Genomic DNA, 23,955 nt, shown 5'->3' with positions numbered 1-23,955 from the left:
GTACCCATACCACGCTGCCAAATGCAGAGGTGTTTCCGTATGATCACCAAGTGCATTGACATTGGCGCCCCGGTCTAGAAGCAGCCTGACGGTTTCCAAATTCCTATATGGCGATATCGACCAGTGTAGTGGTGTTTTCTTCTGATTGCCTGTTGCATTAATGTCGGCACCGCGATCAAGCAGTCGCTTGGCAATCTCCGTGTACCCATACCGTGAGACACTACACAAGATTGTTGATCCGTCATCATTGTACCGTGTATTTGCATCGGCCGCCCCTTCGAGAATGAGTTTTATTGTCTCAAGTTGATCCCTCGAAAGATGAATTATCATCGATCTATCAGTCGTTGTATTCCTAAACTTGGCGTCGTCATTGATCGAGGTCTTCGTGAACTTAAGAGGAGCTTTCGGCCTAGTCCCATACAATGGTGGCTCATCTTTCGCGACAGTCTCATATGGCGGTGTCCCGTCGTGAATTGCGACTTGTTCCAGAACAGCACCGTGACCCATCAATAACTTCTCGAGATCAAGATTCTTTTTCTTCCGAGCCCAGTACAGTGGCGTCTTTCCATCACGCGTCGGCATGTCCACCTCGGCCCCCCTGTCAATCAATAGTTTTGCGGCCTCAAGATGTCCTTTTAACGAAGCCAGATGTAGTGGCATCCATCCTTTGCCCGTTCTGTTGTTCACACAAGCGTGGCGGTCAACCAGTAGTCGTACGGTAGCGACATCACCAGTGCGCGCTGCGTATGACAATGGGGTCCAGCCGTCTTCATCTTTGCTGTCTGGATCAGATAGATAAATACTGGTACTGAAATAGATTTCCAGTATGCCACTGCACCCGAACTCTGCAAGATGAGATACCACGCCTCTGGTACGAGAGAAGACAAAATCCCTGAAGTTGTTCTTGGCCATTTTGTCATAATCGAGTCTCACAAGCTGTATTTGATCGCGGCATGACATATTATCGAAAGTCCGTCTTTTAACAAAGACCTCGAGTAGAGATTCGAGTGCAGCGAAGTTTTTGGTTGCCAACGCCACGAAGACCGGTGAACCGTACGGCCCGCCTTCAACATCGAAACAGGAATGAAGAGAAGAAGCTCGGATCAGTGCCGAGTAATCTTTTCTGGTCAGGACATAGAGTAGACTGACATTGGGCCAATACCATCGTGCCCCACGAACTTCGAAGACGTCTTGTAACTTGGACCACGCTTCTGTACTGAATTGGCGGAGGAAGGCGTCTTGCTTGATTTTGTGTCTCTCAGCCTGGTCTGCATGGAATAAAACACCGTCATTTGCATATTCCAGGAATGGGTATTTCCGGCTGATGACTTTGCGGTGCTCCACGATTTCAGGTAAAAGCCGTCTTAACAGCGCAATAGAGACGGTCTGACGCAACAATGCATACACAGTGGTCTGATACTGCAGACAGCAACGCTTGAGAGCTTCCTGACTTTGGCCCTCAAGGCTTGTTTTCAAGTCTGCCCAGATTGTGCCAATTCCGTTTTCTTTGACCAAAAAGTCTTTGATGGATTCATGTACGAACTGGACAGTCCATCGCCACGACTTGGTAATCTCTGCCAAACCTCTGGAGGCATTGAGGATGTAGCGTTCCACATCGTCATCAGAAATCTCCTTTGAATGACACCGGACGAGGTAATTGGGCTCTGTTCCAGAGATGATAGCAAGGTATAGCTGTCTCGGAGTCAAGGGGTATTTGGCAAACAAGATCCACTGAAGACAAAGAAGTAGTCCTTGGCTCGGGCCGGGGCCGCGTGTGAAGATATCTCGAAATAGTTCGTGTAGGTCATAGGGTAGCTCTCGAATCTTTTCAAGGATTTTATGTTTCTGTCCCGAGTCGTACTCCCTATTCAACATGTCTATTACAAGAACAACCCACATGAAAATACCAGACGCCTTTGTCTGCAATTCCACTCGTATTCGAGTCGCAAGCCGGCGGTCGTCTTTGAAATAGAGTTTGTCCCTCACGTAACAGCATATATCCTGGATATGCTCTTGTCGGCTCTCGAGGTTAATCTGTAAACCTTTTCTGATCGTAATGTTTGGGAAGTGTCTAGTTGCGAGGCAGGCGTGAAGTGGATGGTCACAGCTTAGCTCGTCGAGCCACGAAACCAGCTCACGAATCTCTTGTTCTTTACACTCGTCAAGGGCATCGATGAAGCAAATGAGTTGTTGTTGATGATCAAGCTTCTTCAGGGCTCGCTCAAATGTTTGCTTTATCGATTCGATGCTCCACTGAAGGCCACCTTCGATAGTGTCAAGAACGATCTGGGAATCCGGGCGTGCTTTGAGCAGCTGGAACAATAGCGCCCTGTACAGTCCAGTCGTTGACCTTTCAAGATCATTGCCCCGAGCATTGAAGAAGAAGGATATGATGCAAGAGTCCCCGCCATGAAAAGTCTGGCTAGTATGATCAAGCGCCACTTTCATCAAAGTTGATTTTCCCACTCCGGGCTTTCCCTTGATCCACAAGAAGCCACCATGTTCCTGAGACTTGTTCGTGTCCAGCCAACTCTTGTATTCTCGGGTCTCAAAGAACCATTGGCACGTTTGCGCATGGGCCCTTTTGATGCTCTGTTGGCGTGAGCCCATTTGCTCAAATCGTAACGAGCGGAGGACTTCCTGTCTGTGCAAGTCATCTCGGCTCTCGTCAGCCTTCGGGGTAGCACTATTGATGATAATATCTCTGCCAGCATGGAGGCGCCCGTTGTGGTTTTGAATGCCCGAACCGTGGAACTGGGTCGAGGTCTGCCCAAATTCAAGCACTTGATCTCGCCTGAACATCGTGCGGGGTTTGGTCGGCTATGCGCCTACAAATGGTCGTGGATGTTCATCCCATTTGTGCCAAAAGAGAATCGATGTCAGAGTCGATTTGAATGGCCACTGGAGCCCGTGCTTCGTGTACTTGGTACGTTCAGGACGTGTTGTTGGCGAAGAAATGTGTTGTCGAGATCATATCTTGCAGGCGGGGGCATTGAGGACGCAGGCTGCTCAGCCTTTCTACAATGCGGCTGAGCACCACGGTTGCCTTATTGGGCGAGCGTAGTGAGATTTTGTATTCACACAGGGGAAGAGAATAGCTTCCGCCCTGGTCCTAGAGCTTGCCCAACATTGAACAGGGACGCCAACGATGGCCGTGATAACTTGAACTGTTGACTCCAAAGTACCATCATTCACTGAGTCCTTTCTAGCGTTACCGACGATTGCAATTCATAAACGAGGGATAGAACTGTGGTCGCATTCAGCATATTAGCCGAGGACGAGAAAAGGCCTGCTTACACCGTCATGCTTCTTTCCCCCTTGTCGGGCGACAGCTTGCCACAGCTGGAATTGCAGATTGGGGTGATTACAAACTACCGACATATGCCTGTAGGAATACCACAACGCTCGTACACCTGCCTACATGTGGACATGTATAACTCGTATACCTAGTAGTCATCCTTATACACAAAATTTAGAGAGTGCTAAGAGGAATCTCTCTAGCAGATTGCCACGATATAACCACGTGAGATGCAGCAAAACTCCTCGTCAGCCAGATTGATAGCGCCCACTGCATGTGCGTATTAATGTGCAGGCCGCATGAATCAAGTCAATAACTTTTCCCACAAGATTGAGTTGCACTGACTGATTTTTGAGATTTTGTCTTGTACCTTACTTTGAAGCTGCCAGCGGCTAAGGTAGCCCCTAGGTTGGCACTACCCAAGCGCTACCCCCGTGGGCCGTGGTAACACCCTGCAGGGATCCCTGACAGACTGCAAGGTGCTTACCAAACATCTAAACAAGACACCCTCAAAGCTGCCAGCTCATCATTAACAGACCCCGGGAATAATATCATATCTCCCAAAAGAAGTCACGTTTGAAAAGATGTTCTTTGCAGGGACTTTGGAAGAGGGCATCTCTACCGCTCTCCAGCAGTCAAAGCAAGTCGTATGCTTTGTTACAGGTAGGGAAACGCATCCCCCTTCTCCAGCATAGCTTAACAGGGACATGAGCACGATCAGCTAACACAGCCTTGGCAGATGGCGAAGAGGAGAGCCAGCAATGGGAGACTGAATTTCTCACCGAGGACACGGTCAAAACACACCTCCAAACGCATGCCGTGACCTTGCGGTTGCAGGCTGGGTCAACAGAGGCGGGGTACCTCGAGGCGCTATTCCCAGTGCCGCGAAAGCCCACCGTCGTCATCATTGAGTATGTGTCATCTTGGGGACACGTTTTGTCGTGACTACGCTGGATCACAATTTACTTACATCATGATAGAAATGGTCAACTCAAGGAGTATATTGCAGCAGGTACGACAAGGGAGGAGTTTTTGCGCAGAGTAAACCGGACGCTCGCGGGATCCAGTGCTCAAGCACCACAATCAGCACCGCAACAGGTGACCACGGCGGGCGAAAGTAATAGCCCCGATCAGGAATCTCTGGCCTCGCCTCAGGTACAAGCACTCCTAGTCGAGCGCGCCGCCCGTCTGGAAGCCGATAAGAAGGCCAAGGAGCAAGCAGCCAAGGCCGAAGCCAAGAAGCGCGCCGAGGAGCGCCGCGCCGCCGAACAAGGGGAAGACGCCGCCGAGAGTTCCAAGATCAAGGCCGCCGAGAGCAAGTATGCCAATCTGCTGCGCAAGAAGAAGCAGGACGAGCGCGACGAGCGTCAGCGCATCCTCCGACGCATTGAGGACGACAAGCGCGAGAGGCGGGAGCGCGAGGCCCAGGAGCGGCAGGCCCGGCTGCTTCTGGCGGCAGCAGAGGACGACGGCGCTTCAGTAAAGCCTCAGCATATCGAAGAAATTCCGCTTCCGGCCCGTAGCTTTGGGACCCACTGCAGTCTTCAAATTCGTCTGCTCGATGGCTCGACTATCCGGAATCGCTTTCCCACTGATGCAAAGTTGGGCAAGGAGGTTAGAGAATGGATTGATGAGAATCGGACAGACAGCGACGAGCCGTATACGTTCCGGATCGTTTTGACGCCACTACCCAACAAGGCAGTCGAGCCGGCCGAAGAGGCAGACAGTCTTGGAGATCTAGGACTCTCTCCCTCGGCGACGATCGTATTGGTTCCCCGGGTGAGGGTAGCGACGGCATTCCAACAGACTGGTGGCGTGCTGTTCCGTGCTTGGTCGGGTCTATATGCACTGCTCTCCATGATTATAGCCTTTCCATTGACATTTGTTGGCGCCGGACGATCACACCCCGACGAGACCAGGCAAGGCGTTGCCATGGATAACCTCAACGGTCAGGACTCGACAGCACGCGGGCAGGACCAGAGGATCAGAGGCTTCCAAAACCCGGACGACCGGAGGCGCGATCAGCAATTATACAATGGTAATTCAGTAAGTGACACGCTTCTTCGTATATTATGGGGCTAGACTAATTTTTGGCAGTTGAATTTTGAGCCCAGAAATGATGAAGACAACCAAGAAGAGCATTAAAGCTATAGCATGGAAACTTGACATATTATATTATCAACGGCGATGATGCATGGATACTAATATAACATTAATACATGAGATATATTGGCGTGAATGGTATCACTTGAGCACATTACGAGCATGGTTTGGCGCCGAGTCAGCAAAACTGAAACTACGTGGCAAATGCGTAGTTTTGGGTATATTGATTTTTTTTTAGCCCTTTTTCCTTTCTGTTGTACAAGAGGAGGGATTCCTTTCACTTAAATTCCTCCAGTCCATTCATTACGGCTTTTGTAGCCCCGAGTTGGCCAAGCATTGTGTAATGATAGAGTTTACATAAAATGACCCTTCAAGCCATGCCATGCTTCAAGTCAAATGCTACTATAGTAGAAAACAGCACAAGCCCGTGATTGATAATACCAGTCGCCATGTCTAGTGCCTATACCAGTTCAGGCTACCGGTACGACACATCATGCCAGAGACAATGCGCAAAAGCCGCAGCCTGTAGATACTGACTCGACCTTACGAGGTGTACTGGGTAGCAGCAGCCTGGCAGGCCTTGAGCTGCTCAAGGTACCAGCCGCAGATCTGCATGTTGCCCGAGTGGTCGTCCATGCACTTTGTGAAGCTCTGGGTGGCACCGGCGCAGTTGTTGCCCCATTCGCTGTTGTTGGTCTGCTGGGACTGGACCGGCGCGGCGGCCTCGGGAGCAGAGGAACCGCCGGAGAAGAAGCCACCAATGGCGTGGCCGATTGAGGAACCGACTGCTACACCGCTGTTGAGAAGAACCACGTTAGCAGTGCCGCGATATAGTCAAGAATACATCTTTAGGCCAGGGATTGTAGCGTTTTCCGGGGAGCGAACATATATCCATCGCGTACATTCCCCAGTCTGCGCAATCTCAAGTTCCTCATGCGCCGGAAAGAATCAAATCACTTACGCAGCAGTGCTGGCCATCTGACCAAAGAGACCGGGGCCCTGCGACTGGGCAGGAGCCGGGGCAGCATGCTGCTGAGGAGGAGCCTGAGCAGGAGCATATGTAGCCGCGGGCCGGGTCTGTTGCGCCTGGGGAGCGGGAGCAGCGCGGGGAGCCACAGTAGGGCGGGCGGGGGCAGGACGGCCGGCGGATCTTTGGCGAGGCATTTTGTGAATGTGTGTGTGTGTGGTTGTGACTTGCGTTAAAGACGACGGCAGAGGTGAGATGCAGAGACGTGGTTGTTGTGAAATGTAGAAAACGTTGGCAGAAAACAAGTTCGGCTTTAAGGCCAATAACTAGATCCCGCCGGCGTAGGCAAATTGTTGACCGAGACGGAGATTCCCATGGAAAAGCAACCAGAAAGCTCTAGCAGCCAAACGCTAAAAAGCAGCCAGTGGCCAATTACAGGGCCACGTGAGGTCAGCTCAGGGCACTCAAAGCACTCCACCGTCCCCGAGGTGCCGGGATCTCGCGCAGCGTTTAGATGCATATGGAAGTCTGGACCCCTACGGTTTAGTGCACTATCGTTATCGCAACTTTCTAAGAGCTCTCTGGTGATGCTCGTATGACGGAGCTAATCACTGCAATATCACTTTGAGAGATTGACGGGAGAAGTTGCAGTGATTCGGATGCTCGAATTCAGTAGCGCGCGGGTATCATGAAGGCGTCAACTCAACCTCTACGGGCGGTCCTGCGCCGACCGAGTCCCCGGTCAACGTCAATACTCCCTACCGCCGCGACGTCAACATCCCACTTACAAGAGTCTGGCCGTGTGCCGGTAAGACAATCGCAGCTACAACATCAAGAGACAGCATTCTTCTCTGTACTGAACCGGCCAGCACCAAGTTATCCCGGCCATGTCCCGCTCACCAAAGTCGAGCGCTTCGCTCTGGCCCTGGGCTCCGGCATCGGCTCGCTCATAAACCCATATCGAGCAGACCTAATCGCGACTTGCGGCGAGACGACCGCAACACCCTACTTTATTTATCGGCTACGACGGGCCATGCTATCGGACCCGACGGGACGACGCATCCTGCGCGACCGGCCGCGCATCACATCGCAGTCCCTCGACCTGCCGTACCTGCGGACGCTGCCGCCGACCACGGTGGGCGGCAACTACGTGGCGTGGCTGGACCGCGAGGGCGTCAGCCCGGATACCCGCGCCGACGTGCGCTACATTGACGACGAGGAGTGTGCCTACGTTATGCAGCGGTACCGCGAGTCGCACGATTTCTACCACGCACTCACGGGCCTGCCCATCGTTCGTGAGGGCGAGGTTGCCCTCAAGGCCTTTGAGTTTGCCAACACCCTGCTGCCCATGACGGGCTTTGCCTGCCTGGCCGTCGGCACCATGAAGCCGAGTGAGCGAAAGAGGTTTTGGGAGGTGTACGGTCCCTGGGCGCTGCGAAACGGCATGAGAAGTCAAGAGGTCATCAACATATACTGGGAAGAAGAAATGGAGACGGACTGCGAGGCTCTGAGAAAACGCCTCGGCATTGAAAGGCCGCCTGATCTGAGAGAAACCCGCAAGAAGGAAAAGGAAGACCGCAAGAGGAGAAAAGAGGCAGGAAAGGCCATGGGTGATGTCGCGAATGCTGCGTAAATTTGATGCTGCAATAGTCGGCTCCAAGCAATCGAGGTATCGGGGGACGTCGTCATATAGAACCAAAAGCTGTGTAATAGCTGTAAATCATGTAGTATTAAGAACGGGAATACCAAAATTAGACCCCTTGTTCTTTTGTTATAGGAAAACAACGCCATATGCCATGCCTTGCTGTCACGATTGATTGTTCAGCGCTCAAACTTTCATCTCCTTTTTTTCTTTTCTTTTCCTTCACTCGAATCGTTCGGGCTGGTCGATGTCTGAGGCGCTTGATCGATTGAGACGACGGTGCATCGCCATTCACATCGTAAAACAGCATCTCCAGTCGTCCGAGAACCACTCGCTGCAAGATTGTTTAGTCGAAAAAGTCGTCATCGTCCTCATCCTCCCAGCCCTTCCTTCGGGTCACGACAATCTTCTCCTTTTCGCGCGAGGTCTCGGCAACAGCCTCGAGCAACTCCTTGAGCTGCTCTTCGGTGACTTTTTGGCGCAGCTGTCCACTCCGGGCGAGCATAATCAGCCGGTTCTCGACGTCGGTGGCGCGGTCCTCCCTGACGAGCCGGATGCGGCCCAAACGGTCGGCCGCCTCGGGATGCAGGATCTGGTTCAGGATGTGGCTGCGTGCTTCGGACTCTGCTCTGTTTTGAGGAATGTAGAGTTAGCTTTGGGATATCTCAAGACACCGTGGGATGCTGGCTATTAAAAAGATAGACATGATCGACCACGTACTGCTGTTGCGCCTCCTGGTTCTGTCCCTGACCTCCGCCCGCGCTTCCAGCGCTGCCGGCGCCAGATGCCCCACCTTGCGCCTTGAGCTGCTCAAGACGAGCTTTGCGAATCTGCGAGACAAGAAGGCATTAGCTGTTGTCTCTGGTTAATTGTCTTCATATCTGCCTACTTACAGCGTCGAGTTCTGCGTCAGCCATGGTCACTGTATTGTGTGAAATGTGTGACGTTTAGGTATGAAAGACGTATACTGAGTAGGCTGCGAATTGTGTGGGGTTCAACTTGCCTAACCACGATGATGGGGACCTGGAAAAATATGGCGGGGTCATTTTATGATAAGAGCCTGGCACTTGGACAGGCATAAGATCCCGGAAAGCAGAACCAGGTTCCCAGTTGTCACCCGGATTTAGAAACGCGTTTATCCCCATACATCCTCTCGTTATAAAACCTGGTCACAGGATTTTATAAGATATCAGTGGTATTTTACTACAACCAATGTACTCGACATTTACACAGGGCATGAATTAACAAGACATCTCAGTCCAAGACTGTGCTGTCATGAAGTACATTATATTGCAGAAGATGATACATCGCAAAAGTGACCCTCTCTATCTATACAATAGGATCACCTTGCTTGGTCTATTTGTTGGTATATACAACGTGCACGAGTTGCCGTGGCACTTCTTCATCGTTTTCTAGATAATCCGTATCCAGCATGTACGATGACCGGTACAGGGGAATATCTGACTTGAGCTCTTCTTTCCGAGTTGCTTCTTTCGCTCGAATCATATTCATCATGACTCTGTGATGAACAGAGCTGAGTCCAAGTTCCTCTGCCTTTTTCACAAACCAGCCGTTTAAGCCCTGTATCGGAAGTGGCAGTCCATTTCTAACCATTTTTGCCCACGGACTCGGGCCTCGCTGTGCACGCAAGTATCGATTGACTTCTGTGGCAAAGTTGTGCCCCGTAAAATAGGAAAGAACCTCGGGCGACGATTTGAGTTCTGGTAATGCCGAAATGATTTCAATTGTCTCTTCCCAAAGTTCCCGCCACAGCCGCTGCGCATATCTGTCATTGACGAGGCGTTCATAGGGAAACCCGAGAGCGACCGATATCGCATCTGCAATGGACGAGAATATCATGGGTGGTAGCTTATAACGGAGTAGTTTTGCCATTGGCAAGTTGGTGGTGTCGAGACCAGGTACCGTGGCCAAGAGCTTGAGAAAGTGCTGGGTTCGAGCGCGGCGCGCAACACGTTCCCACGTTGCCACTTCACTGGTACCAGATTCTGTTTCCGATGGAAAGGAGAGCCCAGATAGCAATAGCCTGCCACGCTTTCGGATTCTTAGGGAATATGGGTCCTTGGGGTTTCTGGGATCATTCTGGAGAGAATGACTCGAGTATCCGAGAATGAAGTTTGGCCGTGTTGACGGGTCCTCAAATATGACTTTGTTCAAGTACTCAACGATTCCTAGACCAGGAGTAATCACACAGATCGTAGTATCCTGGTTGATGCTGTCGCGAATTCTCATGAGCGCGGGAATGATGGCATTATCAGCGGTGCTGATTATCAAGTTGTCGATATGTTTGAGCCTGGGCATTTCGAGTTCAGGGCGCCACGGGTTCCTAGACTTTCCAATATACTGAGGAATGAGTATTTCATTGTCGGCATGACCGCCATCTCTGCTGCTCACAGTCAACTTGCGCCGGCTTGTGCCCCATGAGTTGACAAAGACACGTTGATGCGCCAATAATTGTGGCGGTGGCAGCTCAGGGGTCCCAGCGAGGCAATGTGTAATGTATCTCGCTTCGCGCGTGAATCCCATTATGTGAATCTTTTCTGACAGTCGAAGTGACGCCAGAGCCTCTTCGGACTCCTCCTTGCCATACTCTGGCAAGGTCATGCTCGCCGCGGTCTTGGAAGGGGCAGGCTCTGGCCGCTCTTCGTGTGGCAAATATGTCGGTACTGGCGGTGGGGGCCTGTAGAAAGGTACACTCAGCCTTGCATTGTTTGATCGAGTCTGAAGCGTCGGAGGAAAGTAGAGGGGAGGGTCGAGATGAAAGACCTCTGAGGAAGAGGCGGCCACAGCCGAGAGTGGTTGCTTGGTGGCCCCCCGGCCCGCCAAGATGCTATCGCGGCGCCATGCTGTGTGTCTGTGAGGTATTCGCGCAGAAGCCCGCGAAAGCGGCTGTCGGAGAGTAAGTGAAGACAGATTGGAGGATTGCCGTGGGATCACTGGGAGAATCTCATAGCTTGAGCATGAGAGAAGGGAACGCGTGCTGCGCGACAGCCAAAGAGGTTACCGAAGCCGCACAACTGCAACCATTGGGCGGAAAACAAGAAACCGTACGCCGGACCGGAGAAAAAGAATGCTGAAAGGTCTGAATGATACAAGTAAAAGTAATACAGAGGCAAAGTGACGGTCTTCCGGTGGTCAATGAGCAGTTCAATGGTTGTTCAATGTGAAGGACTGCAGTCCTTTCATGACGGCGACATTTTTTCACAACTAAACATGAACCGAAGTCCAGGGATCTGCAGTAGCCAGAGACTGAAGACCCACTACTACTCAAGGCAAATCCGTTGTGTTTGATTGGACACGCGATTTCAGGCCTTTCTCGCGCGTTATCGGCCTAAAAGCTAAGAGCTAAGGTAACGCAGCGCTGCCAGCAAACCACTCAGTGCTGCATCCATCCAAGCATTCTGCCACTAATTACCGCCATTTTTTTCCCGGCACCCGTTGCCTCCAAAGACCCATCACTGCCATCATCGCGACGAGCGGTTCGAGCGCAAAGACCTAGCCCACCACATTCGCCGGCACCGAGGGCCAAGATGGATGTCACAGATATTCTACCCCAGCTCGAGCGCCTCGACGGCGAAATCGACAACCTTGAAGAAGTCCTAGAGCCTCTACTGGGCAGTCTACCCGAGGTAGCCTCCAAGCTACCTTTGCTAGACAAGTCCAAGCTCTATGTCCTTGTGGCATATGCGCTGGAGTCGATGCTATTCTGTAGGCTACCTCCACGTTACATCTCCTAGTCCAGATCGAAAGCTAATACGTATCTCAGCATCTCTACGACTCAATGGCGTGAATGCGAAAGAGCATGCCGTCTTTACAGAGTTGACGCGGATCCGACAGTACTTTGAAAAGATCAAGAACATTGAAAACCCGCCGCCCAAGCCAGACCAGTCTCTCAACAAGGAAGCAGCTATTCGTTTCATCAGGGCTGACCTGGCCGACAACAAGGAGGTCAACACAAAGCTTAGCGAGATGATTGCCAAGGAGCGCGCCAGAGCCGCGATCAAGGCTGCCCAACTCGGAGGCAAGCGCAAGGCCGAGGCAGAGCCAGAGGAGACAGACAAGAAAGATGAAGACGACTCGGATTCTAGCGCTGATGACTCGGAAGCAGAGGTCGCCGTCGATGCGCGGGCTGCCCAAGAAAAGGCTGAGGCCAAGGCATTGGCCAAGAAGATGGAGAAGAGGGCAAAGAAGTATGAAAAGATTGGCAAGAAGTTAAAGGCCAAGAAGGCGAGGCAGGCAGCCTAAATTGGCCGTTCCGTTCCTTCTTGATGGCTGATATGCCATTTCTTGGTCAGATGAATGACACCATGAAGTCAGAAGCATTTATCGGCGTTTTGGAGGCATGATTTGAATTTGAGGCTAGGAAAAGATCTTTGAAGGAGTTTGGCGTCTACACTTTATACCAACATAGAATGAGCTCCTCGCTTCAATATTTGGGCTGGGTGTGCATTTGCTCTAGGAATGTCCGTCGGTAGTTCGGGACAGGGAACAAACAACTTGGCAATGCTCATCAGCAGGAAGGGCTTGCTCGCAGCAATGTACTGCGTCCAACAAAATCACACATGACTCCACCATAATTTTTTTACCAAGAGCCCCCTCAAGCGAGATATAAACAATCCAGGAGACACGAGCCCTCTGTCCAAAACAAGATTGACATTCAATAACCCCCCAGCAGAGCTCTGCTTCCAATGCTGCAGTGCTAGGAAGATGCAGAGGGTATCCTAATCTTCTTCGACTAGGTTGATCGCACCATTTACAACAACATACAACTCTGTTCACCGACGTTACAGGTCAACATCGTGATATTCGATGCCTTGTGCAAGATTTACATCGTGGCCCTCGTGAAATGTACGTGGACCTCAGCAGGCCATTCAGGACATCTTGAGATCACCGCAGGGGTTCCAGCTCTACCAACACAATGTTCAAGATCAATTTCGAGCTGAGCAAACTTATCCTGTCCCACCTGATCAGAAGGTTCATTGACGTATTGTGGAAGGAAACATTTCGAACATGGTGGAGGTTCCATGCTTCCGGCTTCTCATGTGTCTTGGAAATCTTACTCCTCGGCGTTGTCGTGTCAAATATATGAAATCGCCGTGTATTCTCACAGAAGAGTGATGACCACACGTCTCAAATTCCGTGGTGTTCCTACCAGGCGACCTTGCCAAGAGCAATCATTTGCCCGGCCTATAGGCCCGAGTTGTCCTAGAGTTTGGTAGCATGCAAGGCCAGGCTATTTACTACAGTCTCGCATTTCTTCCTGTGCAAAGGACAACTAATCAGCATTATGAAAGTATTGATATTAGGACTACCTTTCTGATCTTTTATACAACACTATTATACTTGTTATTCTTCTTTTGCTTTTATACCACAAGTCCTCGAAATCAAGACTGCTGCGTTTGCGTTTGAACGCGGATTTATCCGCGGCCACGTTCGCCACGCTAAACTTGAGAACCGGCACAGTATTCTCACTACCATAACTGCTCCTGTCCTTTTTGGTGTCTTCTTCTCCATAGTGGCTCTTCCTGCGCGCCATCTTGGTGCGCAATTTGCGCATGTGATTTTGGAACATGCTCTGGTAGTCCCCATTCTCCGTGTCCGAGTCGGACTCAAAGACGGAAGTGATGTGGTCCACCTCCAACGGCAGCGGTAGAGTATGCTCCGACCTCGATGCTGTGCGTGCCATCGTTGTGGGAGGACAGTAGGAAGCGCGTTGTTGCCGAGCTGCTCTTCTCATTTCGGAATTTGACTTTGACCCTCCCAGTGGCAACAGTGAGCGTCGTTTAGGGACTGGAGGAGTCCTAGGTTGTTCCCATGTCTCAAGTGATGTGGCGGCGATTGATAGTGGTGTGACTGGCGGGACGTCGGTGACCATTAGTTTTGATGCGATGTTGGGGTAAGATTTGGTTCTCCCATTCAGACGCCGTGGTGGCAAATCTGGTGGATCTGGAAAAGTTTGAGGTGCGACGGTAGATTTTGTTGGCGGTGCCATATGTGTAGACGTTGGCTGTTTGGGGAATATGGTATATTGACTTGGCTTTCCCCGTCCATGACTCTTGTGAATAGCTTCACTAGGACACTCCATCGTCAACTCGAGATCTTTGGCAAGTCCTTCGATGGTGGGCATTGGCTGTACAGGCCCCAGGGTCAACGCTGGCACATCATGGTTCGATGTAAATGGTTCTTCGAAGAGTTCAGTATTGGGGTCTATAGTGTCCCATTCTGCTTGGTGAACTCCGGAAAAGGTTTCCCAAATCTTCAAATATTCATGAGTCCCCTCCAACTTCTGCCTTCGACGCACCCGTGCATCGTTCGTTTGTGTTTGCTGGACGTCGTCTTCCCAAAGCTCGGTTGTCACGCTGTCGCGAGAAGATGGTCTCGATTCATCATTGTCGTGGCAATACGCTATTCCCGGTATGAGATTCACAAAGTCAAACTGCGGTGTGAAGGTCGGGTCTTGTTTGCTTTTGACAGCAAGTGGTCTTGGAAGTAGGTCACCGTCCACCGCCTCATAGTGATTGGTGCTTGTATCCGTGTACACCATCCTGAGGCACAATGAAAGTTGTGTAAGAAAGTGACTCGTGGATATTCACGTGAAGATACAAAATTGGGATGAGAAGAATGTCTGGGTCCACTCCTACCAAGTCTGAATCGCTCACTCGGTAATTATATAAAATAGCGCAGATTGGAGAGGACACACTGGCCAAAAAAGGAGGTCTGACGGGCGTGGAGTTGAGGTCAAGTAAGATATCTAACTTACATCCTGGCTTCCGATGATTCAATTGCCTCAAAGCTGTGTCTCAGTATCTGCGACGCGATTTGCACGTTTAGAAGGAGTCTTGGGTCCAGGGATTTTGAGCCAGCAAGGGTATGCAATGTATGGCGAGGCATACGTCCACACGTGTATGGAGTTCTTACTCTTGTTGGTCGTGAAAGCAGTGAAACATCCACTGCTTGATCGTGGCTCAGCCATCCAATTTCATGTTCCTCCAATTTTGTTGTAGGTTGATCGTATTTGTGTAGATAAAGTAAAGGCAACGGCTCACCCAAGGATGGATAGCTTTCAGCTAGAAACTCCATATCACTGCGGTCTAGTTTCAATGTTTCATTTTCAGGTGCCTATTACATTGAGTGTAGATGGGGGCGAAACACGTTTTATGAGCTATAAGCCTCGCAAGCCACAAACCCAAGAATTCCTGTAGAGCTAGATATTAAAGAGAACAGGTGGTAGAAAGCTATGTAATATACCCAAAAGGGGCTCAATTTATGTCAGTCTGACACACTGCGTTAAAGTGATTGCATTGTTTCAACGGTTCTAGGGGTAAATGTTGTCTTGAAACATTTACCTCTCTGATCTGTCCTTTTTTCAATCTTGTCGAAATCTTACCGAGTATCTGTAAACTGCCCTTGACTCTGAGGAATTAGAATCGTGTGCCATGTTGGTATTTGGGATGAGAGTGTGCAGCTGTATACAGACCTCTCGAGGGAGACTTGGTAGTAGTGCTACAACAGCCAACGCGGGTGAGGCAGGTTGATTTTTCAGTTGAATTATACAGAAGACTCATTGTGGTTTTTATTCAAATCAACAGCCCGACTCTCTGGATCTCCATGATAATAATTCTTCCTCTACTGGATCCTTGGAACACTCCAGATGAGTTGGGGGTGGCAGGTCGTACAAGAGAGAACCAAGCGCGCACATGCTCTGAACCATTTTCATTCAAATTGCTATATAGCCACATACGCGATGTCTGGGTCTGGCCCTATGATCGTTGAGACTTGCTTGTAAAGACTTTTGGAATAAATCTCGACCACGTCCGACGAAATGGGCCTTCCTTGATACCATTTGAACTGTTACTTTGCTGAGAACTACCATTCTCTTTTGCATTGACGCTCAAAACCATTCGTTCAACATCGGATGCTTTGAAGCTTCTTTTGTGATGTAGACTGTGGCGTCTTCGACTTTTTGATTTACGGCGCTTGCCATCTTCAGTGTCCGAGTCTGAATCAAAGGCTGACGAAAAGTGCTCCATCTGTGGAGGGGCGGACTTGGGCTCGCTCAAGGCGATTGAGATATTTCGTAACGGCGAATGTCTGTGGTGCAACCATTCTCTGAAACTGGAGGTTGACGTTGATACCCGGGGGCCTGGAACAGAGGTAAGATGTGGTGGCTTTTTCCGTAGCTTTGGTCCTTTTGCCTTGTGGTTTGACTCTGACATGTCATTGAACTGAGCTGGTGGTCTTGGGAACATATTGACAAATGACTTCCTCTTCCCGCGTGGCTGATAATGAGGTTCTTGGGGAAAAGAGGAAGGGACAAGTTGAGGGCCTATCATGCCAACCGGGGCTTGCATTGATTCAATGTAGTTCTGATCAGCGTGGTTGGTCGTGGTCAATCTCGTCCTCAGTATCTCTGGATTTCCGTGCATACCCCGGGCGTTGGGGGGTACTGGCCATTTGGATACAGACAGTAGAGATGAGAACCGTGGCCCAGGACTTTCCATGATTGTTCTATCTCCGCCTGTTGCCCAAAGGCTATCCCAAAGTTCAATCTCTGGCGTGCCGTAGTGATACTCATGATATGCCGATGCCTCGGATGGCCAAATGTCCGTTTCGTCTAGCTGAAACAATTTCGGTGCGTTATCTCCTGTGTTGTTGAATAGAAGATCCTGATCGTACTCAGTCGTTCGTGGATAGGAGAAATTTATCTTGTAGTGTCGCCTTCTATCCTTCTCTTCAAATTTTGAATCAGTGCGCTGTTCCATTGTTCGAGTTGACAAATTGCGGGAAAAATTGCGAGAGATCTATGGACTTGGAAAAAGTTCGCAAATATTGGACGGGCGCAAGGGTAAATAGCAAAAGAAATCCAGAAGTGGCATCCAAGCAACAAGAAATCCGTATCCCTAATGAACATTGGACTGAAAATCACAAAGTTCTACTGTGCAAGGGTTTCCTGTAAACCTTGGGCGGCTCATGATTTGCCAATGGCTGTTTGAGACTAGTGAAACTCATTTGACCGTACTCATCTAGTACGGATGTCTACCATCGAAACTTCTTTAAACGAGTCGAAGCCTGCAGTCTAAACCCTTGGTCGTCACGACGCAACTTCTGACAAGAAACAACAGAGATCATTGAGAACTGACCAAGGGCAAATACAACCACCGGAGTTGACGGAAATTTGGAAGAGACACAATGTCTTGAAATGTGCCCGATATCCCACGTCCTCTGTGTAGGATGGGTCAAAGTCCATATGAAGGGGTGGAAGCTGACACGCATATGACAGGTGTCAATGATGGGAACTCTGTCGTCTCATATGTCGGCACCAAGCGACCCTTAATCAGGGGAAATGGGGTTTAGAGCTGCAACTGCAAAGTATACACTCCAAACATGGAGTAACGATGTCTTTGGGAAGAGCTCTGTTGCCGGGTCGATCTGCGTATCAGGGATCTCAGGTCGAAAACCCAACCAAGATTTTTACATGGCTTAGAAGGAAAGACCTAAAGTCCCCGGTGTACTTAATATTGATGATCATAGGTGGTAGAGAAATATGCGCTGCTCCTGGTGCCTTATATCTCGAGATTCGACATCGTGTCCAATATACACACTCCTTCCCACACGCCGTCGACATCAGAATATGGCTGAATTCCATTAATTCAATGCTCCAAGTGATTTCGGGGGAAAGAAATGACGTGGATTCGTTGATTCAAACTCACGAAATGATTTTACTACTTCAGCGGATGCAAATATTCGAACTGGCATCGAGTGTGGCTTCAAACTGACGTTGGCGTATGAACACAATGTCATCTAATGTTTAGGTCAATTGAATTGAGTACGAAAAGTGGGAATCTGCGCGCGACTTTTCAAGTAGTTCTTATCAGAAAGTAATTCATCAATTTTTCGTGTCGCTATTGTGTGCATTTAACTTTGGCATGTCTCATACGTGCCTTGATCGTCACCCTTGCCCCAGCAAAGGTCAATTCACTCTGAGCCCCCTAGCATGATTTGAGACAAACCGTTGGGCGGTTGCCAGTGGAGATGAATCAATATTACGATGTAGTCGAATCGAAAAACAAATCTAAATCTAAATTTGATGGCACCAGTCAAGTAGTCTAAAACAACAACCAATTGTGACTATATGTCTTATAGGCAGTACTCTTATTAATCCAACAGCCCTGTCGAAGTAGGATCCAGCCTCCAACATTTCAGGCTTCACGATTCACTGTCAGCCCACGCACATCATTTACTTTTCTTGGTCCTGGAGCAAGGACAAGAAATGCTGTCAATCGCCAATTGACACTGATTTGAATAGTCGTTATCTATATTAGCGTCATCAGAAAAGACTATCAGCTGTGGATTCACCAAATATAGCTGCCCACCAAGTTTGTTCGATTTCGTAAGTTGTTCCGATGGAATCGGTTGACAAGTCCATCACCGACTGTGTCAAAACCCACGGATCCTGCGCCATGCCCCCCAGACTGCCGTCGGCAGCAGAACGAGTCACATCACTATTTATCATCATGGTCATTGTCCTCTTTGAAAGTGTTTCAAAAATGTCTCGGTAAGGTGATGCTCCGGCCCAACGCTCGGCCATGACTACCAGGACCATTGTGCAGTCTGTACAAGTACTGCTCACGGTGTCATGCCGCCTTGATGCGCGAGCTGCCGGCGAGATCCAGAGGCAGTGTAGATAGGTCAAGCCAGCAAGGAAGAGGAAATGGATAGCGCCCCATGTGTATCCAACAGATCCGCCAACGTATTGTCGACGGTAACGGGAGCAAATATTCTCGGCAGCTTGCAAGCATTCGAGGATTACCTGGTTGGGGATCTCCTTTTTCCTGCTTGTCAATTGACGACGATGGAGCAGCAAGAGGGAATAGCTGTAGTTGACTTCGTACCAGTCTTCTTGCCCAAATAGTGAAAGGGCCTGATCTTGATTCGCGACTGGTGGAGCTGAGCTGCGCCAGGACTCAAGTTCACTGCGAAGCTTTTGCACTTGAGCATCGTAGGAGAGACGGGGTGTTTGTATTAGTGCAGTATCCGAAAATAGCGAAGTGTGAATCGCAGCCCAGAGGCGACGTAGCCGGAAAACATGAATCGCCACCGACATGCTGGTGGCTGGATCACTGCACGAATTCCGAGGAGATTCTATCACCCCCTGGGAAGTGACTGAAGATTCGTTGACATCAATAGGATACTGATAAAATTCAATTGGTCAGATGTTTCTCTCACCGCTGGACAACGATAGCAACAATTACCTCAACATCAATCTCCTGGTGAGGTATCCCCAAAGGTCTCCCGAGAGTGATGGCCATAGAACAGTCTATCGTAAAAGCACACCAAAAAGCTCTCTTTCTCAGTTCTAGCTGCAGTGGATCTGTGCTGGACCCAACACGCTTGGCATTGCGATGATAGCCAAGCTCAATACATTGCCGCAAAGCGAGACCAGAAAGTTTCCTATATAATGTCATTACTACTGCTGGAAAACGAAGACAAAAAAGAAAGGAGAACAAAGAGACGGCGTTGGCATGCCTACCATAGTGATGGCCCGGTTGTAGAACGCAGAGAATACATTGCACTACACAACAAGGCTTGTATGGAGTATAGATTGTCTTTCTGTAGCACGAAATCGACGTATAACTGGGATGACTTGTACAGTAGCTATTATTCCGGTGTTGTAAGCACAGAGCTTTGCAAAACGCCAAAGGAGTCATCATACCTCCGAGGAGTAGCCCAACCGGGGAACAAGCAGGGCACCAACGGCATAAACCTGCCTTGTCAGCATTGATTAATACACCTCACCGCTATATCTCACTCACCATGTAGACAAAATACAATGCATCGGGATTCTGGCTAGAGAATTCTTGATCTGGTTTCAGTACTTCTGATTCCCACACCTTGAATGTCGCCTTGTCCAGAAACGGGTATTGAGGATGGATGCTGCGAAAGTATGCATTGCTTAGTGCTATTCCATCTCCATAGTCTGGCAAGAGACACGGCAGGAAATTGAAATCGTCCTCATGAGGGGGTCGAGACGTTGGCTGTTGTCGGTTTCCGTCTGGTAATTTCTGTAAGCCCTGAAGAAGAAGGGAAGAGCCAATCGCCCTCGAGAATGCAAACGCTGATGAGGAGCCAAGATAGTGAGGCTCTCTACCTGCAACATTCATCTCGAGCATCCCGACCTTGGATGCAAGTTCATTGATGATGGTATCATCGTCGAGGGCCTGGGTGGTGTCTGGTTGGCTAGCAGCTTCCACTTCCGACTGGAGATAGGAGGAGCTGGGGGCTGGCGTCCGTTCTATCGCACAATCCGGGAGATCTGTATGCGCCAATTGGTCTTGTGTCAATTCTGGACGAGCTTGTTGCAACAATCCTTCAAGTAGGGCATTTCTGTTTTCCAAGATTTCGATGTAATTCCGCGGTTGTTGTCGTTTGGTGATGGGATCCTCCACCAAGCAAGCTTGTGCAGATTAGCACAATCTGGTAATGGTAAGACCCCAAGATCCACAGTTTCTATAAGCGACATACTCAAATTGAACCTTTGACAATTTGCGCATGCTGGGATCTGATTATCGCACTGTATCGATTGCTTAGCCAGCGTCTAGTCTTGGAGATGTGTAGCCCTCACCCTCAGCTTCCTTTCTTTGCAGTTGATGCAAGCAACCATCATCCGGGGCCCCGTGCGGATCCGCTGGGGTTCCCTCGCGGCCCGGTTTCTTGGTGATCGAACGTTGGGAAGCATCGTGGCCCACAAGACAATGTGAAAACTAGAAACTTGCCGTTGCCAGATGTGAGCGGCTCACTCCATTCTCTTAAGGATCATGGCTGAGATGGAGAAAGGCCCGGGCCCAGGCTTGGGGGTCACCACCTCAGCTGTGGGGGTAGCCATGGTTTGCGTTAGGGGACTATCGACTGCAGTCTCTCGGAACGTTCCAGTGACGCCTTTGTTGATCCTGGTCAACATTGCGCCCGTGAGATGTGAGAAGTATGCGGGGAAAGACGCTAATTCGGAACAATACGAGCAGCCAATAGAATACGATACACTGATGACCCGAGGGTGGCCTATAATCGGGATGTACCATGTACCACCCAATGGATACTCAGGCTCCATCAAATGGCTTTTCAGTATACAAATTCAATCCTTCACTAGCGCCTCGAGAATGGTTCGGAGGATCCCGACTCCTATAGTGTAGCTCGCCAGTATACTGGACAATGGTTCTAGCTGAGCTCGGTGCATCAACTAGAGCACCGGAAGGATCCAAGCGGCCAATGGTAGCATTGTCCCAGTAGCAAAAGGCAACGAAGCAATGACAGGTAGACATATCAACTATAGATCGTGAGGAATATAAAGATTAGCCATCTGTCTCTCACCAGATAATACGATAAGTCACAACACAATCAAAGAAAAGTCATATCCCGTCAAGCACCGTTTGAAGAAGTACCTCCAAGGACTTGATCACGCATCACATCAACACATACCCTCAACTTCAAGTTACTCTATGCAATTGGATCCACAATGGTAACTTCCGACTCCAAGATCATCATTGTTGGTGGCGGTGTCTTTGGGCTTACCACTGCACTTTGGTTGGCTCGGAGTGGCTATGGCGATGTGACTGTCTTTGATCGCTGCCAGTTCGACAAGAACTACTACAACCCAGCAGATGGATGTGATGGCGCCTCGTCCGACCTCAATAAGGTTTTCCGAATGGCATATGGAGATAGGCTCGAGTGAGTACATCGAAAACATCAATCATACACTGTCAGAAATGTTGTTCTTAATGTCTGTGATGCAGCTACCAGAACCTAGCCATCGAAGCCCGGGATATGTGGCTTGATTGGAATAAGCAGATTAAGAATAGCTGCCCCGATCAACTCCCTGACGGTATCAATACCCAGGATGAACTTCTCCTCATTACCGGGTCGTGCTTCTTGAGCGAGGGAGAGAGGCTTCATGAATACTACGAGGCCAGTCTATGCACGATGGAGAGAACGGCGCCCGAGTTTCGCAGAATGCAGTTTGTCAAGGTATATAATACGGGAAACCAAGCTTTTTCTCTCTATTTCCTTTTACTTTTTCTTTCTTTTTTCTTTTTTACCTTTTTTAAAATTTCTCTCCATTTTTTTTTAACTATTTCTCTTTTTTTTTACTATTTCTCTTTTTTTTACTATTTCTCTTTTTTTTTTTACTTATTGCTCTTTTTTTTTTACTTGTTTGTCTTTTTTTCACCTTTTCTCTTCTTTTTTTTTTTTTGGGTTTTGCTCTTTCTCATAATTTTACTCTTTCCCTTATTTTTTTCCCTTGTTTTCTTGGTTTATAATTGACACTTCCTCTAAAGGACAATGTCGCAGATGAAGCACGCCTGGGCAATATTGACGATAAATGGGTCAGAAAGTTGCATGCGCTGGACAAGATCAATCACGGAGACGTGAATGGCTTCATGGATATCCAAGCTGGGATCATGTTGGCAGACAAGGTATCCATATTCGCCCGGCATTGCAGGAATGCTGAAAGATAATTCTGAGCTACGCTGACTGGAAACCTCGCACGCAGTCTTGTAACTTTGCTCGATTTCTGTGTGAGCAGGCTGGTGTCCAGTTCATCTTGGGAGATCCTCAAGGAAAGATCAAGAGACTCATTATCGACCAAGCTTACCAGCACAGAACAGTCAATGGAATCGAAACAGAAGACGGAAGAACTCACTTGGCCGATCTGGTCATCGTTGCTGGTATGTTGCGCATTATCCTGGCCGAATAAAGTACCTGTCCCGGAACCCAGACTCTAAAAATTGCCCCATCCAAGCTGGTCCATGGACATCGTCAATCATTCCCGAGGCTCATCGAACCGTCGAGGCCACTGCTGGTACAGTCATGTTCATGGATATACCCAAGCATAGGACGGACTTGTATGAAAAGTTCCACCCCGACAATTTCCCCTCCTGGTCTTTCCGAAAGGGACAAGGTGAAGAGTAAGCGATCATTACCTACTGGAACCACAATGTCGAGGGTAACTTACTGAATGGAGATCAAGCTACTACCAAGGGTACGGAATGCCCATCACGAAAGAAGGTCGCATCAAGTTCGGGTTCCGCGGTCGCAAGTTCACCAACTTTCAAGACCATCCAACGGAACCCGGGCTTCGCATCTCGACTCCTCGGACCAAGTATACGGAAAATCCCATCGAGACTGTCCCGATATACGGTCTTGCGCTCATCAAAGAGCAACTAAAAATGGCCTTCCCCGAGCTGAACGAGTTTGGGTTCCAGGAAAGTCGGCTGTGTTGGTATACTGACAGTGTCGACAATGACTACGTAATCGACTACGTCCCGGGATACTCGGAGTCCTTGTTCACCTGCACCGGTGGTTCAGGACATGCTTTCAAATTCCTGCCTATCTTGGGCCGGCACGTTAAGAATCAAATCGAGCGTAAGGTCGATCAGTTCACGCCCCTTTGGAAGTGGCGCGTCGTTCTGGATGGCCAGGATAACAATGGGCTGTCAGACGGAGAGACTAGCATCAGGAACATGGTGGGCATAGAGATGGCCGACAGAGAGGATTTCAAATGGACCACCATGGAAGAGCAATTTGTCGGATTGGTCTGAAGGACTCACCCGTAACTACAAAGATAGGTGTATTGGATTTGATAACTTGATGAACGGTATTTTGTCTGGCTGCAATTTTGATGTGTGATTGAATAAGAAAAACGATTTTAACATTCCAATAACCTCGAATGACAATTTAGCTGCTAGCTAGATTTTCGCCCCATGAAATGCCCCAATGTGATGCGGAGCAATTTATGCCCACTGGTGGGCTGGAACAACCGGCCTCGGGCGAATCACAGCGTGTAGGCGTCGTCTTCCAGGGATCCGCGTCTGGAAAGGGCAAGGCACACACCCCTCTCCCGCTTCCTCGTCGGTCGGGACTTGTGTGTTAAAA

At 49.5% G+C, this 23,955-nt stretch overlaps 11 protein-coding genes across 11 annotated transcripts in view; 4 read left to right on the top strand and 7 right to left on the bottom strand.

The window, feature by feature from the left end:
* PFICI_02272 (uncharacterized protein) overlaps positions 1–2,802 on the bottom strand; it is a gene marked incomplete at both ends in the record, with an annotated part of 3,538 nt that extends 736 nt beyond the window's left edge. Inside the window, one exon of the mRNA XM_007830853.1 lies at positions 11–2,802. Within this exon, the coding sequence (XP_007829044.1) occupies positions 11–2,802 (2,792 nt within the window). The remainder of the gene's footprint in view (positions 1–10) is intronic.
* A 1,080-nt stretch (positions 2,803–3,882) lies between these two features.
* PFICI_02271 (uncharacterized protein) lies at positions 3,883–5,443 on the top strand (the record flags this gene model as incomplete). The annotated part of the gene is made up of 4 exons (XM_007830852.1): positions 3,883–3,961; positions 4,038–4,209; positions 4,279–5,344; positions 5,396–5,443. 4 exons carry the CDS (start codon positions 3,883–3,885, stop codon positions 5,441–5,443), a joined length of 1,365 nt encoding a protein of 454 aa, XP_007829043.1.
* A 501-nt stretch (positions 5,444–5,944) lies between these two features.
* Positions 5,945–6,565, bottom strand: PFICI_02270 (uncharacterized protein; the record flags this gene model as incomplete). Its single annotated transcript, XM_007830851.1, has 2 exons — positions 5,945–6,197; positions 6,363–6,565. 2 exons carry the CDS (start codon positions 6,563–6,565, stop codon positions 5,945–5,947), a joined length of 456 nt encoding a protein of 151 aa, XP_007829042.1.
* A 491-nt stretch (positions 6,566–7,056) lies between these two features.
* On the top strand, positions 7,057–8,001 carry PFICI_02269 (Ubiquinone biosynthesis protein COQ4; the record flags this gene model as incomplete). Its single annotated transcript, XM_007830850.1, has 1 exon — positions 7,057–8,001. The coding sequence occupies one exon, from the start codon at positions 7,057–7,059 to the stop codon at positions 7,999–8,001; it is 945 nt and encodes a 314-aa protein (XP_007829041.1).
* Positions 8,002–8,356: 355 nt separating this feature from the next.
* PFICI_02268 (uncharacterized protein) lies at positions 8,357–8,927 on the bottom strand (the record flags this gene model as incomplete). The annotated part of the gene is made up of 3 exons (XM_007830849.1): positions 8,357–8,639; positions 8,731–8,840; positions 8,904–8,927. 3 exons carry the CDS (start codon positions 8,925–8,927, stop codon positions 8,357–8,359), a joined length of 417 nt encoding a protein of 138 aa, XP_007829040.1.
* A 439-nt stretch (positions 8,928–9,366) lies between these two features.
* Positions 9,367–10,632, bottom strand: PFICI_02267 (uncharacterized protein; the record flags this gene model as incomplete). Its single annotated transcript, XM_007830848.1, has 1 exon — positions 9,367–10,632. The coding sequence occupies one exon, from the start codon at positions 10,630–10,632 to the stop codon at positions 9,367–9,369; it is 1,266 nt and encodes a 421-aa protein (XP_007829039.1).
* A 926-nt stretch (positions 10,633–11,558) lies between these two features.
* Positions 11,559–12,273, top strand: PFICI_02266 (uncharacterized protein; the record flags this gene model as incomplete). The annotated part of the gene is made up of 2 exons (XM_007830847.1): positions 11,559–11,736; positions 11,795–12,273. 2 exons carry the CDS (start codon positions 11,559–11,561, stop codon positions 12,271–12,273), a joined length of 657 nt encoding a protein of 218 aa, XP_007829038.1.
* A 1,063-nt stretch (positions 12,274–13,336) lies between these two features.
* PFICI_02265 (uncharacterized protein) lies at positions 13,337–14,572 on the bottom strand (the record flags this gene model as incomplete). The annotated part of the gene is made up of 1 exon (XM_007830846.1): positions 13,337–14,572. One exon carries the CDS (start codon positions 14,570–14,572, stop codon positions 13,337–13,339), a length of 1,236 nt encoding a protein of 411 aa, XP_007829037.1.
* A 1,216-nt stretch (positions 14,573–15,788) lies between these two features.
* PFICI_02264 (uncharacterized protein) lies at positions 15,789–16,790 on the bottom strand (the record flags this gene model as incomplete). Its single annotated transcript, XM_007830845.1, has 1 exon — positions 15,789–16,790. One exon carries the CDS (start codon positions 16,788–16,790, stop codon positions 15,789–15,791), a length of 1,002 nt encoding a protein of 333 aa, XP_007829036.1.
* Positions 16,791–18,355: 1,565 nt separating this feature from the next.
* On the bottom strand, positions 18,356–20,764 carry PFICI_02263 (uncharacterized protein; the record flags this gene model as incomplete). The annotated part of the gene is made up of 7 exons (XM_007830844.1): positions 18,356–19,219; positions 19,281–19,479; positions 19,559–19,683; positions 19,742–19,792; positions 19,842–20,482; positions 20,551–20,599; positions 20,651–20,764. 7 exons carry the CDS (start codon positions 20,762–20,764, stop codon positions 18,356–18,358), a joined length of 2,043 nt encoding a protein of 680 aa, XP_007829035.1.
* Positions 20,765–21,538: 774 nt separating this feature from the next.
* PFICI_02262 (uncharacterized protein) lies at positions 21,539–23,621 on the top strand (the record flags this gene model as incomplete). The annotated part of the gene is made up of 6 exons (XM_007830843.1): positions 21,539–21,750; positions 21,816–22,047; positions 22,359–22,496; positions 22,574–22,748; positions 22,823–22,988; positions 23,051–23,621. 6 exons carry the CDS (start codon positions 21,539–21,541, stop codon positions 23,619–23,621), a joined length of 1,494 nt encoding a protein of 497 aa, XP_007829034.1.
* Positions 23,622–23,955: the final 334 nt, after the last annotated feature.

Source organism: Pestalotiopsis fici, assembly GCF_000516985.1.
Source record: "Pestalotiopsis fici W106-1 unplaced genomic scaffold PFICI_Scf_2, whole genome shotgun sequence".
NCBI lineage: Eukaryota > Fungi > Ascomycota > Sordariomycetes > Amphisphaeriales > Sporocadaceae > Pestalotiopsis > Pestalotiopsis fici.
The sequence above is the reverse complement of the archived record's forward strand: the minus strand, read 5'-3'. Positions and strand labels throughout refer to the sequence as shown.